Source organism: Penicillium daleae (assembly GCF_028827525.1).
Source record: "Penicillium daleae strain IBT 16125 chromosome Unknown utg000005l_segment0_segment0, whole genome shotgun sequence".
Classification (NCBI taxonomy): domain Eukaryota; kingdom Fungi; phylum Ascomycota; class Eurotiomycetes; order Eurotiales; family Aspergillaceae; genus Penicillium; species Penicillium daleae.
In genome coordinates this window covers 3,757,795-3,773,518 of record NW_026623153.1, presented here as the reverse complement: position 1 = coordinate 3,773,518, position 15,724 = coordinate 3,757,795, and the positions used below count along the sequence as shown (strand labels likewise).

At 51.1% G+C, this 15,724-nt stretch overlaps 7 protein-coding genes across 7 annotated transcripts; 2 read left to right on the top strand and 5 right to left on the bottom strand.

Annotated features, from left to right (window-relative positions):
* Window positions 1-220: 220 nt before the first annotated feature.
* Window positions 221-716, bottom strand: N7458_005536 (ubiquinol-cytochrome c reductase complex assembly factor 2; the record flags this gene model as incomplete). The annotated part of the gene is made up of 2 exons (XM_056908918.1): window positions 221-607; window positions 702-716. 2 exons carry the CDS (start codon window positions 714-716, stop codon window positions 221-223), a joined length of 402 nt encoding a protein of 133 aa, XP_056767536.1.
* Window positions 717-1,026: 310 nt separating this feature from the next.
* N7458_005535 (metal homeostatis BSD2 family protein) lies at window positions 1,027-2,323 on the top strand (the record flags this gene model as incomplete). Its single annotated transcript, XM_056908917.1, has 3 exons — window positions 1,027-1,050; window positions 1,172-1,669; window positions 1,745-2,323. The coding sequence occupies 3 exons, from the start codon at window positions 1,027-1,029 to the stop codon at window positions 2,321-2,323; spliced, it is 1,101 nt and encodes a 366-aa protein (XP_056767535.1).
* Window positions 2,324-3,084: 761 nt separating this feature from the next.
* On the top strand, window positions 3,085-5,321 carry N7458_005534 (uncharacterized protein; the record flags this gene model as incomplete). Its single annotated transcript, XM_056908916.1, has 3 exons — window positions 3,085-3,247; window positions 3,383-4,254; window positions 4,371-5,321. The coding sequence occupies 3 exons, from the start codon at window positions 3,085-3,087 to the stop codon at window positions 5,319-5,321; spliced, it is 1,986 nt and encodes a 661-aa protein (XP_056767534.1).
* An 881-nt stretch (window positions 5,322-6,202) lies between these two features.
* Window positions 6,203-7,753, bottom strand: mpkA (mitogen-activated serine/threonine-protein kinase SLT2; the record flags this gene model as incomplete). Its single annotated transcript, XM_056908915.1, has 4 exons — window positions 6,203-7,230; window positions 7,286-7,352; window positions 7,430-7,562; window positions 7,641-7,753. 4 exons carry the CDS (start codon window positions 7,751-7,753, stop codon window positions 6,203-6,205), a joined length of 1,341 nt encoding a protein of 446 aa, XP_056767533.1.
* Window positions 7,754-8,627: 874 nt separating this feature from the next.
* Window positions 8,628-8,959, bottom strand: N7458_005532 (uncharacterized protein; the record flags this gene model as incomplete). Its single annotated transcript, XM_056908914.1, has 2 exons — window positions 8,628-8,743; window positions 8,839-8,959. 2 exons carry the CDS (start codon window positions 8,957-8,959, stop codon window positions 8,628-8,630), a joined length of 237 nt encoding a protein of 78 aa, XP_056767532.1.
* Window positions 8,960-9,720: 761 nt separating this feature from the next.
* N7458_005531 (uncharacterized protein) lies at window positions 9,721-11,340 on the bottom strand (the record flags this gene model as incomplete). The annotated part of the gene is made up of 3 exons (XM_056908913.1): window positions 9,721-10,868; window positions 10,924-11,239; window positions 11,290-11,340. The coding sequence occupies 3 exons, from the start codon at window positions 11,338-11,340 to the stop codon at window positions 9,721-9,723; spliced, it is 1,515 nt and encodes a 504-aa protein (XP_056767531.1).
* Window positions 11,341-13,020: 1,680 nt separating this feature from the next.
* Window positions 13,021-15,519, bottom strand: N7458_005530 (threonine--tRNA ligase THS1; the record flags this gene model as incomplete). The annotated part of the gene is made up of 4 exons (XM_056908912.1): window positions 13,021-13,872; window positions 13,967-14,610; window positions 14,669-14,904; window positions 14,969-15,519. 4 exons carry the CDS (start codon window positions 15,517-15,519, stop codon window positions 13,021-13,023), a joined length of 2,283 nt encoding a protein of 760 aa, XP_056767530.1.
* Window positions 15,520-15,724: the final 205 nt, after the last annotated feature.

Below are 15,724 nucleotides of genomic sequence, written 5' to 3'. Positions count from 1 at the left end.
TTTTCCAGTTGATCTGAGATTATTCTTGTCTAATTTTTCGTACATGGAGTAGTGATACAGTAATTGTCGCCCAAAACAAGATTTCAAGATATTGATACAGGCCATGCAAATCCCTCAAAAAAGCCCCTTCTAATCCCCAACCATAACAGAGACTCATGGGAGGAGAGAATGCCCCCCACTTTTATACAGTAAACGTGAATATCAAGCAGTCGCAATGCAATCACTGCAACCGCAACAATCCACCCAATCTCTTGCGCAACCGCCCAAACCAATCCCGATTCGGCGCCTCCTCAAATTCCCGAATCAGATTATCATAGTGCTCGGGGTCGCTCGCCGGGTAGCGAATCTTTTGCGACAGGGGGTATTTATTCGCGAAACGGTTTTCCAGGAGCACAGAGAGCGCGTTCACGGAGGACTCGGAGATTTTGGGGATGGCTTGGGAAGTTGGCGTGGATGGAGACTGTGAGGAGCTATTTGTGCTCTTGTTCTGGGCTAGTTGGTTTTGGAGGTAGGTTTGGACTGAGACTGAGGCTGGACGGACGGGGTCTGTGGGCCAGTGTTGGAGGATGTGGGAGAGGCGAGATTGGAGGGAGCGCGGGTTGAGCGTCTGTAGGGTAGTATTGTGAGATGGAGATTTTTCAATGCTGGGACATTGTATCGCGAATGCAGCGTTGAACGTCAGAAGCGCAATAGACACATACCTGTGGCCTGGACATGGTGGGTGGTAGTGTGTGAATGATTTAGATGAGGCGTGGTCTACTGACAATCTGACATAAAGCATCGCGAAACCCGCGGATACAATGCCAAGCCCCGGTTGGTCAGCGAAACTCGCCTTCCTAGCCTGAGGCAGGCCCGACTCCTCTTTCCCGGCGCTTCCACCTCACCTCACATCTCTCTGCTACTCTCTCTGTTCCTCTGTCGCTGGTTTCTTGCTCCCTTTGTGTGTCTTTTGTCATTTCAACAATCATCGATCGTTTCTCTCCCTCTATACTGCTCTCCTCTCTACTCCTTCCCGCTCAGCTCGTCATGAGCTCGCAGCGCTATCAACGGGTTCGTTATCCCCCGAGTCTCACCCCCCTCACGCTGATCCCATAGTCCTGGCCGGCAGCGCCATCGCTGCCTCCCCCGGATTTGACTCCGACCAGAAACTAACACCACATTTTCCCTTCAGGTGAATGCCCACGATGAAGACGACCACTCGCATTCCTACCCGTTGAACCCTACTCGATCTGATATTACTCCGACTTCTCCGCCTCCCTCGTTCCGCTCCCGCTCCCGGTCGACTTCCCCATCTTCAAGGCGGCTCCTTCATGGCGACCCACTTCACAATGATGATGATCAGACCCTTGCCGACGCCTTTGGCGATGAAGACGAATCTGAAGATGACGAGGAGCCCGACGATAGGCAGCGGTTGATGCGTGCCAATCCGGATGCCGGGTCACCCGCCGGCTACGGTCAAGTGGCGTCGTCAGCGTCCTCCTCGGATGCCAGGATCGATGGACAAGAGGAACCTCGTGCCTCACCACTGCCACGCCGACCGACTTTACTGCCTACTTTTACGACCCCAGCATCTGGGGGCAGTCGATCGGTCGCCCAATCGAATGATGGAGTGTTTGCCAATCTGGCCGCCAAGCCAGAACGAGGCGAGAAGAACGAGGATCTGCCTCCTGTAAGTTAATCCCCGATATACTATTGTGAGGCTGTGATCTGTGATGGTTTGGGCTAATATAATTGCTTTTTTTAGTCTTACGAGGAAGCCGCTGCTGATGCGACACCCCCATACTGGGAGACCACGATCGTTGCGCCCGGCATCTCTTCCGACGAGGTGTATGTGGATGGCCTGCCTGTTGGATCCGTGTTCTCCTTTGTGTGGAACGCCATGATCTCTATGTCGTTCCAACTCGTCGGTTTCCTGTTGACGTACCTCCTGCATACCACCCACGCCGCAAAGAATGGCAGTCGAGCGGGTCTCGGCCTTACCCTTGTTCAATACGGTTTCTATATGAAAGGCGGCAGTGAGTCTTCGGGCGGCGATACTGGCAGTGATCAATACGTGGCGCCCCCTGATCCCAACAGCCACAATTTCGATCCCAACTCCGTTGGTGAGAGCGCTGGCGGTGATGGCGGCGGCGCTCTATCGGGCATCACCACCAGCGAGTGGATATCGTACGTTCTTATGATTGTCGGATGGTTCATCTTGATTCGCGCCGTCAGTGACTTCCTCCGTGCCCGGCGTCACGAGCAACTTGTCTTGCAGAGCCCCGATCGAGGATTGGGAGTGCCCGTCATTGCAGAGGGCGAACGGTCTGAGACCGTGGTTTAATGTTACATGGGAATTGGATATTTGGGACCGGGTCTTCCATCGCGGCGTTCTCTTGGAGGGTCTGTTTTTCATTGGAGTTTCATCCATCATTGTCTCTTTTTGGTCTCTTTCTACTTTACTTGGACACCCCCATTTTCGCCGAGATTCCCTCCTTTTCTTTTCCTTTTCCTTTCTTGTTGGATTCCTCCTCTCCTTAGCATTCTCTTTGCCTCCATTGTCATATTCCATAGCCTTGTAGCTATATTGGAGATACCAACTGTTGAATACGCCACAACGAAGATTTCTCTTTCCTCTTATCGGACTCTCGTGATCCATAATTAGTAACTAGCTGGAGATCTCTGACATAATCAGATCTTTCCTTTTCATCGGTGCCTGCGTAAGGCCGTAAGCCCACTTAAGCTAACGAGGTACTGCGCCACACCGTCCGGGAATCAGGCAGCTTTCTACTTGCTTGTATGGCACTTTCCTTGCGTCGATTTAGGTTTAATTGCGGACCAAATAATGTTCAGTGTCGACGTATTCAATCCTCGTCATCCAAAACTTTAATATTCTCTTCAGCAGCAGTAGACTGAAATACCAACGTGAACCCTGTGTGGCCCACTACCGAAGAAGAGACCCGCCGATGTTTACAGTCTTACGCTCCAACCCTCCGCAAAGAACCCGACTTGACGTTCGACAACTCCCGTATACCCTTGACCCTGGACCCATTGAGTATTGATCCTCTTCAATCCTGGGGTCGGCACACCCCGGCCGTGCCCAGTATGTCTTCTGTCCCCGCGACATTTCAACAGGGACCTGTCGAGGCTCGTTCGCTCTCGTCCATCACGGCCATCGCCTCCAATCCCCCCGCATATCCACGCAATCCCACCCACGAGAAGCACGATCCCTTGCAACTATACATCGTGAGGGTGCCTGGCAGTCAAGGTGCGTTACTATTCACTCAATTAACTCTATCTCAATCCTACTTTCCCCAATCTCTCATCCCATGCTGGGCTTATCGGTCCCTCGTACTTGTAAGAGAAGCGGTGGCTAACTGCGGAATGCATGCGCGCATGGCAGACATATTCCTCTCCCCTGTCAAGCCACCCACGAAATCTAGCGTCTCTGCCGAAGCTATCAATGCATCTCTATACTATCTCCACGTCGCGACACCCGAGGACGATGCGCTGCTCCAGGAAGTCGAACTCGAGCGCGAGAAACAATTACATCGACGCAAGGAGGAGCTAGGAGCTGGGGGCATAGCCGATCCCGCTCAGCGAGAGTTTGCTCGTCTGAACAATGTTCGTCGGAAACCGGTCGGTGGCGAACGAGAGGCTTCAGGCCAGGAGAATAAACCGACATCTGTGGCTACTTCCACGCCTGCGCCTGCGCCTGCTCCTGCGCAGGAAAATGTTGCCCCTCCACGGATACCCCGCCGGCCGGTGCCTGGGCCGCAAGTCTCGGCGGAGAATATGTCCTTTGTCGGGACTCCTGTTGTGAATATACAGCCAGAGACGAAGGGCGAACCGAGACAGAGCTCGGTAGAGTCAGTTGGTAATACAGACATACCGCGCCCTCTGCCTCCGCTGCCGCCCAACGAGGAGCCCCTCATTGAAGACCCATTGAGCGGCGACGATCGATTTAGAAAGACCAATCGATGGAGTGCATTTGTGGATAATGTCCAGGCCCGAGGAAGGGAAGTTTGGAGAGAAAATTATGAGACCATGCCCGCTGGTCGGCATAGTCTAGACGCCAACAGACCGCTATTACCACCTCGCCCGTCGAATGATGGCTCTCGCTCGCCAAATCAAAGCCCCGGACAGTCACCCACTCGCCAGCAAAGAGCACATCTAGCTTCTCGTGGCAATGCTGGATTCCATATTACTCTTATCCGACGGGATCCTGCGTCAGGCACGCAATGGAATGTCGCGACGATATCTGCACCTCGGATGGTCCGTAATGCCATTGATATTGAGATATCGACTCCTGGATATAATCGATTCGCTGGATCTAATGAACCGCTTTCCCTGGCCAGCCTGGCTGCTAATCTTCCCCGGGAATGTTACAGTCAGCAGGGCCATCTTTAAAGGCATCGTTGGGGCTTGACCAACCGAAGACCACCGAACAACAACCGCAGACGCAGCCACAGTCAACGGGTCCACGCAAATTCCATCGGCAACTCTGCGTTTCAAGGCAATTCGAGGATACAAATGGAGGAATCCGCAGTGACTCGGGTAACGGACATGTTCCCGAGGGCTCGAAACTGAAGAGTGGCTACTACGTCTTCAATTCGCCATGGAACGGCATCTGCACCTTCTCCTCCAGCGTCAACGGCCGCAGCCTGAAATGCAAGCATATGATTTCCGCACCAGGCAATGTACCACCTGGTGACAGCGATGCCAATCCAGCCGTAACAGTCGCCGAAATCCGCTTCAACACTCCATCCCAAGCCGCCAATCTACACTTTCACGCCTCGCAACGCCCACACCACCACCAACATCCTCATACTCACCATCACTCCCAAACTTCCAACCCAACCACAGGCCCAATCTCGCCACGCCACATCCCCGACCCATCAAACCCCGACACAAATACCAAACGAAACTCCCTCTCCCAATTCCTCAATCCAAACAACTTCACCCGACCCCGCGCCCACTCCGGCCCCAACACCCCCTACACCCCCGACCCACCAAGCAGCCACAACCCACGCACCCCCTTCAACCCCATAAACATCGTCCGCCGCACATCCCTGCGCACATCACGATTCTCCCGCGGCGAATTCAGACACCAATACCCGCCGCCTCTGCATCCGCGCCGTAGCACGAGCACGAGCAGCGGGGGTCCGGACTCGGATGAGGATCGGTTGGATTTCTCGCTTGCGAGGGAGTTGGCGGGTGGTGGGATGAGGGGGAAGAGTGCTAAATTGGGGAAATTGGTTATTGAGGATGAGGGGATTAAGATGTTGGATTTGGTGGTTGCGGCTTGTATGGCTGTTTGGTGGAGGGGGTATTATCATTGATGATTCATTATAAGTTTGGATTGATCTTTGATTGGTATTGGCTGTTGGCTTTGCGCATTGTGGGTTGATGGGGATGGAATACATAGCTTGGTGTTTCTTTCTTCTTTTAGCTATTTCTCCGATTACTGATTTAGCTGGTCATATAAGCGCCTTGATTTTTTCTTTCTAGCTTATCGAGTCCGAGTTCATTGTTTATATCCAGCGAGTGCGGCATTTATCAAGTCAAGTCTCCAGCAGAGTGCAAAGATTGTATTAGTATACATCCCTTCTGATCCTTCACTGAGCCTTTCATCTGATAGCCATGAGTGTACATACTCTAGAGTACTGAAACTCAAAATCCTGCTACTCCCTTCATCTACCTGCCATAACTAAAATCCATTTCTTTCAATCAGAATCTCCATTTAAAAACAGATAGAACAGACTACAATCATCTATCTATCTGATCCAAGCGGACAGTGTACTCGAGAACAGTCGCCAAGTGATACCATGCATGGCAAGTCACGAACAAAGAACTCAGCACAAGAGAGAAAACAGGACAAAAGGGGGAACTAGCACAGAGTCAAGGGACTAAAACAATAGAAAAAACGGCAAGGAATATAGTATGCAGTCGTCCGGTCTTTCTTCTCGGAGGTATCTCTTTGCTAATATATTATGTCAACATGAAGAAAGGGGCGAAAACACCGGCGCAACTTGATTATTGGCAGATCCAGCCGAGCCAGAACCAAACAAGAAAGAGGAAGAGAAATAGGGATAAAACGCATTTGCACGCATGAAAGGGGGGAGGGCGAAGGTAGAAGGTTGGGAAGAAGAAGAAGAGACAACACAAAAACGAGCGGTTGATTTTTCTCAATTCCATGTCAATGTCAATGAAAAATATACAATCAATGATGCACAGAGTCCATGCCGCGCTGCAGCGAGGCCTCCAAGTCATTCATGTGCCCGCCAGCGGCCGCCTCCTGAGGCTTAGGCTCCTCGGTCTTCCAGCCGCCCTGCTGGTTCTCGGGGATGGGGACGTTGGTTGCCTGGGCCATCTGCTGCTGCTGGGCAGCGTGGGCCTGGGACTGTTGACGGACGGTGGCGCGGAAGCGGATGACCTCGTCAAGGATCATCTTGCGCATCTCGGGGACGTCGTCAACGACTTCAAAGTGGAAGTCGAAGGTGGTTGGGCAGGTGGGCTCGTCCGAGGCATCGTGCCAGATGTGCAGGTACGGATGCTCGAGGGCCTCTTCGACGGAAATACGGGAGGACGGGTCAAAGGCTAGCATGCGGTCCAGCAGGTCCAATGCATCGGGGTTGGCGTTGGGGAATAGCCGCTGGAAGGGGATCTTGGGCATGAATGGCAGGTTGCGCACGTATTCCTGGGCGCGAGGCGATCCAATGCGTGCCAGGGTCTCCTCGTTGGGGGTACCCAGGTAGTGCAGGATCTGGTTCAGCTGATCGACGTAGTCACGACCCTTGAAGAAGGGACGTCCGCCGAGCAGCTCGGCAAGGATACAGCCCACGGACCAGACATCAACTATGGCACAGTTGTTAGCTTTTGCTTCCTTCCGGACAATAGGGAAGAGGCCGGGGGGATGATAAGAGAGGAACGTACTAGCTTTGGTGTAGCTTTGGAAGCTCAACATAATCTCCGGTGCACGATACCATCTTGTCGCGACATACTCGGTCATATAACCAGCATTCTCCTCCGGGTCAATCGAGAACCCACGAGCCAGACCAAAGTCACAAATCTTCAGCTCGCAGTCCGCATTGACAAGCAGGTTACCGGGCTTCAGATCACGGTGCAGTACGTTCGCGGAGTGAATATACTTCAGACCGCAAAGGATCTGATAAATGAAGGATTGGAAGTGCGCATCGGTCAAGGGCTGGCCCGAACGGATGATAGCCGCCAAGTCACACTCCATCAATTCTGCAATGTTGTCAGATGGGAACGTTTTTCCATAGGTAGCATAATATTTTCGTACCCTCATAAAGATAAGTTTCGTTAAATTGGTCCGGGCGGGGAATGTCCATATCGTATAGGCAGGTAATCTATTAGACTCCAAGTCAGCGGGAGAAGGAGGAGGGGTGTGTGGTATGAGCGCGAGGGGGGGGAGAGAGGCACGTACATTGCGATGGCCGCGGAAGTGCTGGAGGAGCTTTATCTCGCGCAGGGCTCGCTTGGCAAGGATCTTTTTGCTGAATACGTTGGTGACTTTCTTGATGGCAACGCCTTCGCCAGTCTGAGTGTTTGTTGCGGCACTACACGAGGTGGACGTCAGTTTCATCACACGACCCTGGATAGCCATTTCCACCACAACTCCAAAGTGGCCGACCTACCAGACGATACCGTAGGCACCCTGGCCTAGCTCCTTGGTGACATTGTAGTGCTCGTTCACGATGAAGTCCTGGTTGAAGACCTTGAAGACCTTGCGGCCCTGTAGATCAGCCATGGCGGGCGGGGGGTTTGAGAAGCGGAGAGGAGGGAAGAGAAGAAAAGAGAAAGACAGAAGAGGCGATGGTCGGAATTCTAGCGAAAGCGAGAAACGAAGAAGAATCAAAAACGAACGCACGAGGAGAATCGGTGACCTCCCAGAAGAAAAGGGGAAGTTGGCCTTGAGGTGTGATGAGAAGAAAGCTGAGCCCCGCAGTCCCCGCGGGTGATCGGAGCGGGTTTGGCTGGTTTGTGGTGGTTTCTGGTGGATTGGGCAACGACCTTATAAGAAGCTGAGCTATATTCTTCGAGTCTACTTCACAGACTCGACTTGAGTTTCAGCTGAAAGAAAGTTTAGGAGCTGAAAATAGGACCAAGGTCATCAAAGACTCTGAAACGTGAGCCCAGCCCTTTGTTGGTTGTGGAGCGCCGTGTCCCTTGTTTGGCGCTGCGGATCACTCGAAAATCCGCCGATCCAGCCCTATCGTATATGATACTTAGTAACATAAGAATATTCACGAACAGATCAAATCATTGTGCTAATGAAACTATGAGAACGGTATTTGCTAGTAAACATGTTTTTTCTACCTTGCTTATAGCACTGGCAGCAGACCTGGCTAGCAATTTGTATCTTAGTAACCTGAAGAAAGAAAAAGCTGTCCAACTGCCTCAACTGTAAGAAGATCTTGGAGAACCGGACTGTGATAACAGACCTAAAAAATTTCCAAATTGACGCTTACATGACCATAGAGAAATCATTCGCAGAGCAACGAGTGTGTTGGTGTCAGACCAGTTACAAGTTAGGCATCTACTTGCTTCACTGCCATATTCCCGAAATTGATCGTAGACCTACACATGACCCTTAACTTCAATTTAACGTTTAGCTCTAGTCTTTAGTCAGGCCCGCTCAAGATTACTATAGAAATCATGAGTACGGGGGTTTCGGGGCCCTCCTCGAGAAGGGTGACGTCGCAGGATTTGTAGCACATTTTGTATGTGTGCGGATGTTCTGTATGGCTGTGCGTAGTTGGATAACGGTGAGATATGGGTCTGGGAACGAAAGCGGGAATGGCCTGCTATGGAAGCATATCTAAGGCTACCTACCAATGGCTTTTGATATGTTGAGACGGTACTTCTCGACTTTAAGCAGCAAACGGAGCGTTTGATCAAGAGGCAGAACATCATCGTACCATTCCTCTTGAAGATACTCTCTCGAATATGACATTTCGATGCACTACATACCCACTAGTTAGGAAGTGATATCTTCTTTTGCTGGAAATGAGGCAGGCGTCGATCATACTGGCATTTAAACTTGTATTACGAAGCATGCTCCTTAAGTGCGAGTAACCCGCCAACTCTGGAGGAGAATGTTCTATCACAACCGAAGGTTTGGACATGTTTGCAGGGTCCAGTTACTGGCACAATAAGATAGGCCTAATGAGGATAGTTCCTGGTCTACTCTTTGTAATGTTCCTTGACAATATTTCAAAAGGACTTTGTTCATCATAACCCAAAAGATAGTCCGAGAGATAGTCCTAGAGCTATGTAGGTAGATGGTTCAAAGAGCTTCAAAAAGATCTTCCAGCTAGACTTGTTCTCTTTGGTCCTAGATTCAGACTTCTATCCAGGTTCCAGTCTCCTTAGGTAAGCGTCGATCCAGCCCTAACTAGTTATCTAAGTATCGACGACAGTTACCTACCTAATAACCTTACTAATTTGAGATCGAGTCATGAATCTTTTTTTGACGAGCCCAGAGTAGACATAGTACAGCCACTTCTATTCTCTTCTATTGTAGAAACGGAATGGATGTCAAGCAAGAAAGACCACAGAAATGGTAGAAAGCAGAACATGAGGATTCCACTTTGTATGATGCAATGAGATGCATTCAAAGAGAGCCTTCATTCACATTCTCATGGTTGTTCACAACCTGAGGCCTGCAAATGAGCTCATTTCTAGCTCAGGATAGCTTCCGCTTCTTAACTGACGTCAAAGGATCGTAGAATGAGTCCAGCAACAACTGCCTCTTGTGCGAGGTCCACGGGTCCACGGCTTCTGAGCCCTTCCAAACGACTCGCTCCCCGGGGGGTTGCACAGGTCGAAGTACAGATTTGTCATCTGGGCCAGCTGTAGGGCGTCCACAATAGCATTGTGATTACGCCCCGCCAGAGGGTCGCCTTTTCCGAACAAGATAGGGAACACGAAAGGCAATTTGAGCGGGAAGCGATGGCCGTGAAAGCATTCTTTGCCGAGTATCCGGTCCAAGTTGCCTCGGAACTCCTTCAAAAGCAAAAGGACGCGTTCGTTATTGGGAAGCACGTCATGATGCCCCTCTTCATCGAGCCATTCTCTGAGAAGTGAGACGTCGAAATGCCAATGGCCCCATGAGACGAACGTTGTGTTTGGTGTAATATCGTATTCATTAAGCTTTGTCACGACGCCCTTCGAATCCAGGGTGCCGTGGATAGTCGGCATCAATTTGAACTTCTTTCCCAACATCCTTTGGCAAAAAGTTAACGGCGCGGAGCTTGACGAGGATCGCGCAGCAGAAGGCTTGCTGTACTTGGGCAGACAATCAAGTACGTGAGTCCCTTCAACACCGGCGAGGCCAATCTGGTACACTTCACGGGGATTGAACGAAAATTCCAGGTCAATGTTGACAAGACGCGCAGGGGGCAGTGCCTTCTGGTTAGAGATCTCCTTCTTCATGACCTTTGCTATCTTGCTCCCGGGGAGCCATTTCTCAGATGCGGCCAGTGAGAACAAGCGTTTGAGCTCAACAATTGATTGCTGATCAAGGGCAAAGTCTTCTGGCTTCCACCTGAGGAAATGCACTCGGCAGAATTTGGTGCCTTCCCACAATGGCTTGAGGCAATTGTTAGCGGCGCACCATCCCTGACTGGCATCTGCGTCCAAGAAGTTGTGCCAAAGAAACTCTTTAAAAAGGTATCTCGAGTCGCAGTTTATGCATCGAAATTTGATGCCGACTGTTTTAGGTCTTTCCTTGAAGACGCCGTTTTCCAGCGAGATTGTTGCTCCGTTTGGGCACGCCTCTGTACCAAGCACGAGCCCTTCCTCCACTCTCCGTGGGCCTATACACTTTAGGCCAATGTTTCGCTGGCCTACACGCACAGCCACTGGGTCATCAGGTTAGCAATGAAGCATAGGGAGGTAAATCTTAGTATATCTTACATTTACGGAGCTTCTCTTGGCTTTCCGAAGGCTTATTGTCGAGCCAAGTGGCTGCCACGGCAGTTGTAGCACAATCAAGATTTTCTGACACCAGGGCTTCATCATCGTCAGACTCGGCCCCTTGGTCTCCTTGATGCACGTCTCTTTTGTCAGGTGCACGTTCATGGTCGCCTTGTTCCTTAGCTTCTTCGTCTCCCAAACTCTCGCTTCCACTATTCCCGGCTTCGCTGCCCTCGGCTTCGTTATCCTCGGCTTCAGGATTTGCTGCGGGCTGATTCTTTACTTCAACATTAGTAGCATATGGGTCGACCAGAACCTATTGGCATCATCAGATCATGCTCAATCACCCCTTGAACTGTCACTTACATGCAGGGCCGGGCATTCTCCCTCCTTGAAGTAACCTTTTTTTGTATGCATCCGTTGGTGATTCCGCATCCTGTAAGTTGCCATCTTTTTCTCTTGAACATGGGACAGACATTTGCTATACTGACAAATATATCTGTCGGGAAGATGCTGCTTCGCGTGATACATGGCCTTGTGGTTGCTTGAGAAAGTCTTCGGACAGTCAAATTTCTCAGCGACTGGGCAAGGCCAAGCATCTTTTGTTGGGTGTGCCCTTTCCGCATGCTCCTTGAGATAAGCTTCCTTGGCATAGGTCTTCGGACAGTTGGGAACCGGGCACGGATATCGAACATTCTCGTGGATTGATCTTGCATGTTCGTTTGCATGGCCTACCGAATCAAAGGTTTGCGGGCACTTATCTTCCTCTGCGTAGGGGCATGGAACCCTGTCTTTCTTGTGTACACTCCTGGAATGTCTTTTTGCCTCCTCTGTCGACCAGAAACGCTCATCGCAATCAAACTCCTTTGCATCAGGGCAGGGTACCCCATGGTCTTTGGGGTTTTCTTTTTTATGCACCCTTTTCACATGTCCCTCGATGTAAAATTTGTCGGTAAAGACCTTCGTACATTGAGGAATTGGGCACGGATATCGCTCTCCCTTGTGCGCTGACTTCGCGTGCTTCTCTGCTGCAGATGTCGTAGAAAAGGTAGCCGGGCAGCCTGTGTTGGGGCAGGTAATCCTGTCCATCTTGTGTGCGGTCCTGGCATGTCGTTTTGCCTCCTTTGTCGTATGGAAACGCTGAGGACAATTGTAGTCATTTGCAACAGGACAGGGAAACTGACGTGGTTCAGGTCTTTCAGTTGGGTGTACTCTTTTGACGTGCTCCGCGACATAACGCTGCGTTGTAAACACCTTCTGACACTTGGGATCGGGACACGGATATCGCACTTTTTTGTGCGCCGACTTTGCGTGCGCCTCTGCATTGGCTTTTGAACGAAATATAGCCGGACAACTATATTCCTCTGCGCAGGGACATGGATGTTCGATTTCTCGGTGGAAGGATTCCGCATGACTTTTGGCATGGCCTACCGTAGTAAAGGTAGCCGGGCAGCTACATTTCTCTGCGTCGGGGCAGGGAATTTTGTCCTTGTGATGTTCACGTCTAGCATGCGCCGTTGCTTGCTTTTCCGTACCGAATAGCTTGTGGCAGTTGAACTCCTCTGCATAATGGCAAGGGACCGTAGGGTCTTCGTGTATCTCCTTTGCATGCGTAGCCGCTTCTCCTGGGCTTCGAAATGTTCTACCACATTTGTCCCTCTCGCGATATGGGCATAGATGTGGCTGAGCCATCGTGGTGATAGAGGAGAAACTGTAAGTCTGTAAAGTAGAGAGAGGAAGAGAAAAAAAATCCGAGGGTAGTAAGAACAAGCAGTTTTCAAATCAAAAGAAGTAATGGTACCGAAGGACGAAGAGGAGGATGAATAGACAAGGGAACCTAGAAGACGAAGAGGGAGTTTCCTTGAATATTTCCCTAATCTGGATACTTCTGAGCTTGATAAACGGACAAACATGGGCATACCGTATATGTACATATTCCCAGGAATTACCTTTACTGAAAGAACCCTGTGGCTCGTCCAATCTTAAGATAGGCAATACAGTATCTAGGTCAATGCGCAAATAGTCAAGTTTGAATCAGTCGAATTCCCGAATGCTTTGCATTTTCACTTTCTCATAAATCAATAACGTATATCACGCCTACAGCTTGTTCTCCAACCGACGCTCCTTACGCAGCGCCTTCATCTTCACCCGAACCTCGTCAAGCGGCACCATTACACCCAGCTTCTGGGTAGCCGGGTCGTCACGGTTGCGGATGTTGACCGAGCGAGACTCCATCTCCTGCTGTCCGACCACAAAGATGAAATTGATCTGAGCCAGTTGGGCGGTACGGATCTTCTTCTGGAGAGTGTTGCCAGAGATGTCAATCTCCACATTGAGCTTGTCCGCACGGAGAATCTCCTGCAGCTCCTCGCAATAGGCATTCAGAGCGGGCATGACCGGAATGATCATGATCTGGCGAGGGCTGAGCCAGAAAGGCCATTTTCCACCAAAGTGCTCCGTCAGAATGCCAAGGAAGCGCTCGAAGCTACCAATGATGGCACGGTGGATAACCACGGGACGGGACCGACCAGCTGCGGGTTGGTTGGAGGCCTCACCCTCCTCCTTCTCGCTGTCCTCCTCCTTGGGCTTCTCCTTATCCACGTACTCAAGCTTGAAGTTGATGGGAGCCTGGTAATCTAGCTGAATGGTGGCGCACTGGAACTCACGCTTGAGGGCGTCCGCAATGGTGATGTCAATCTTTGGGCCGTAGAAGGCTCCATCGCCCTCATCGATGACCAAGTCGTTGCCCACGAATTTGGTCATGGCCTTCTTGAGCTGATCCTCGGCGCGGTTCCAGGTCTCCAAGTCACCCATGTACTTCTCAGGGCGAGTAGACAGCTTCAACTTGAAGGTGAAACCGAACAGCCCATAGATGGATTCCAAAAAGTCGAACAAGCCTGCGACTTCAGACTCAATCTGCTCGTTTGTGCAGAAGATATGGCTATCATCCTAATACAAGTAATCGTTAGTAATCGGCAGCACTTCTCACGACGGAACTTCTCCGCAGGGAATTCACGAATCTTTGAAGGATAATTGGGCTTACCTGTTGGAACTTTCTCACACGGGTCAGGCCGCTCAGCGCACCAGATGCTTCGTTGCGGTGTAGTGGAGAAAAATCTGCGATCCTAAGAGGAAGATCGCGGTAGCTACGATCACGGTGGCCGAACAAGACAAAGTGACCCGGGCAGTTCATAGGCTTCAGGGCCCACTCACGCTTCTCAACGTCCAATTTGAACATATCAGCTGCATAGTGCTGCCAGTGACCGGATTGCTTCCAGATACTGACGTCGTACATGTTCGGGGTCTGGACCTCCTGGTAGCCGCGCTTGCGGTACTCAGATCGTAGCAGCTTCTGGAGGGCATTGAAAATCAAGGTACCGCGGGGTAGCAAGAAAGGACTTCCGGGGGAGGCATCGTCGAAGAAGAACAGTTCCTGGGCCTTGCCGATTCTTAGGTGGTTGCGCTTCTCAGCCTCCTCGAGGAACTTCAAGTGCTCCTTCATGGAGTTCTTGTCAGGGAAAGCGACACCACGGATACGCTGAAGGGAATCGTTGTTTTGGTCACCGAGGAAGTATGCGGAGGAGTTCTGGCGGAGAATAAAAGGGATGATTAGCTGACTATTTTCATATTTTGGCCAAGTGACGGATGACACACTAACCTGCATGATTTTGAAAGTCTTAATCTTGCCTAGATTTTTGAGGTTAATTGTGAGTCTTAGGTATTTTTGTGATTTGCTAGGACCTACCCGTGTTCTGGATATGAGGTCCCCGGCACAGATCAACCAAAGTACCGCAGCGATAGACGGTACTCTTCTCTCCAGTCACAAGCTTGTCAATATAATGCAGCTTGTACTTGCTGTACGCAAACATCTTCTTGAGGTTCTCCTTGGAGACCTCCAATCGATCGAAGCTCTGCTTCTCCTTGAAAATGCGCGAGGCCCTGTTCTCAAGCGCAGGCCAGTCGGAGGGATGCAGGACACGACTGTTGGCCAATGTTGATTAGTACCGAGACACGATTCCCGCGCATAGCATGTTTAGGCACTTACTCTCCTGGTAATTTTTCGTCGTACCAAAAACCGCTTGGGTGGCTTGGACCGTGCGACAGTAGACAGCCGAATTCACACTCGGAGGCCTCGCCGAGAACGTGGGCTGAGCTATGCCAGAACGTTGCTCGTCCTTCGTCTGACGAGAACGGAACGAAAGATACCGTGCAGTCACCCTCCAAAGGACGGTTCAGGTCCCACAATTCTCCATTGACCTTTGCAACAACCACATCGGCGCTCACATCCTTAGGCACATCGCGAAGGAAAGAGCCGGGGGTGGTCTCGTAGGCCTTTGCGGGGACAGAGGACGGGTTACCGTCGCCGATATCGAGGGTAACGTTGATCTCAGGGCGCGGACGGGACTTGGACTGCTCCAGATGTTGTTGCCAAAGCTCTTCGAAGAAATTGTTACGCTCAATCAACCAGTCTGGGAGAACGTCGGGAGCGGGGGCTTGTTTTTTGGCATCTTTTGGCGGGGCAGCAGCGTTTTGGGCGTTTTCCTCAGCCTGCGCAGCAGGGCGCGCAGGCAAATCCTTGGGGGCTTCAGAAACCATTATAGAATCTCTCTGGGGAGTCGCAGAGAAATTGTCCGTCGAGAGACTGAAGGGAAGAGAGAGGTCTAACCTGGCTCATGTGTTTCGCATCGAGGGGAAAATGACTCTTTCGTGAGGGACGGAGCCGGGCGGTGAGTCATGTGACTCCAAACTGCCCTGGCTAGCGACGCCTTACCGTACGAAGTTTCCACCACTCGAAAACTTC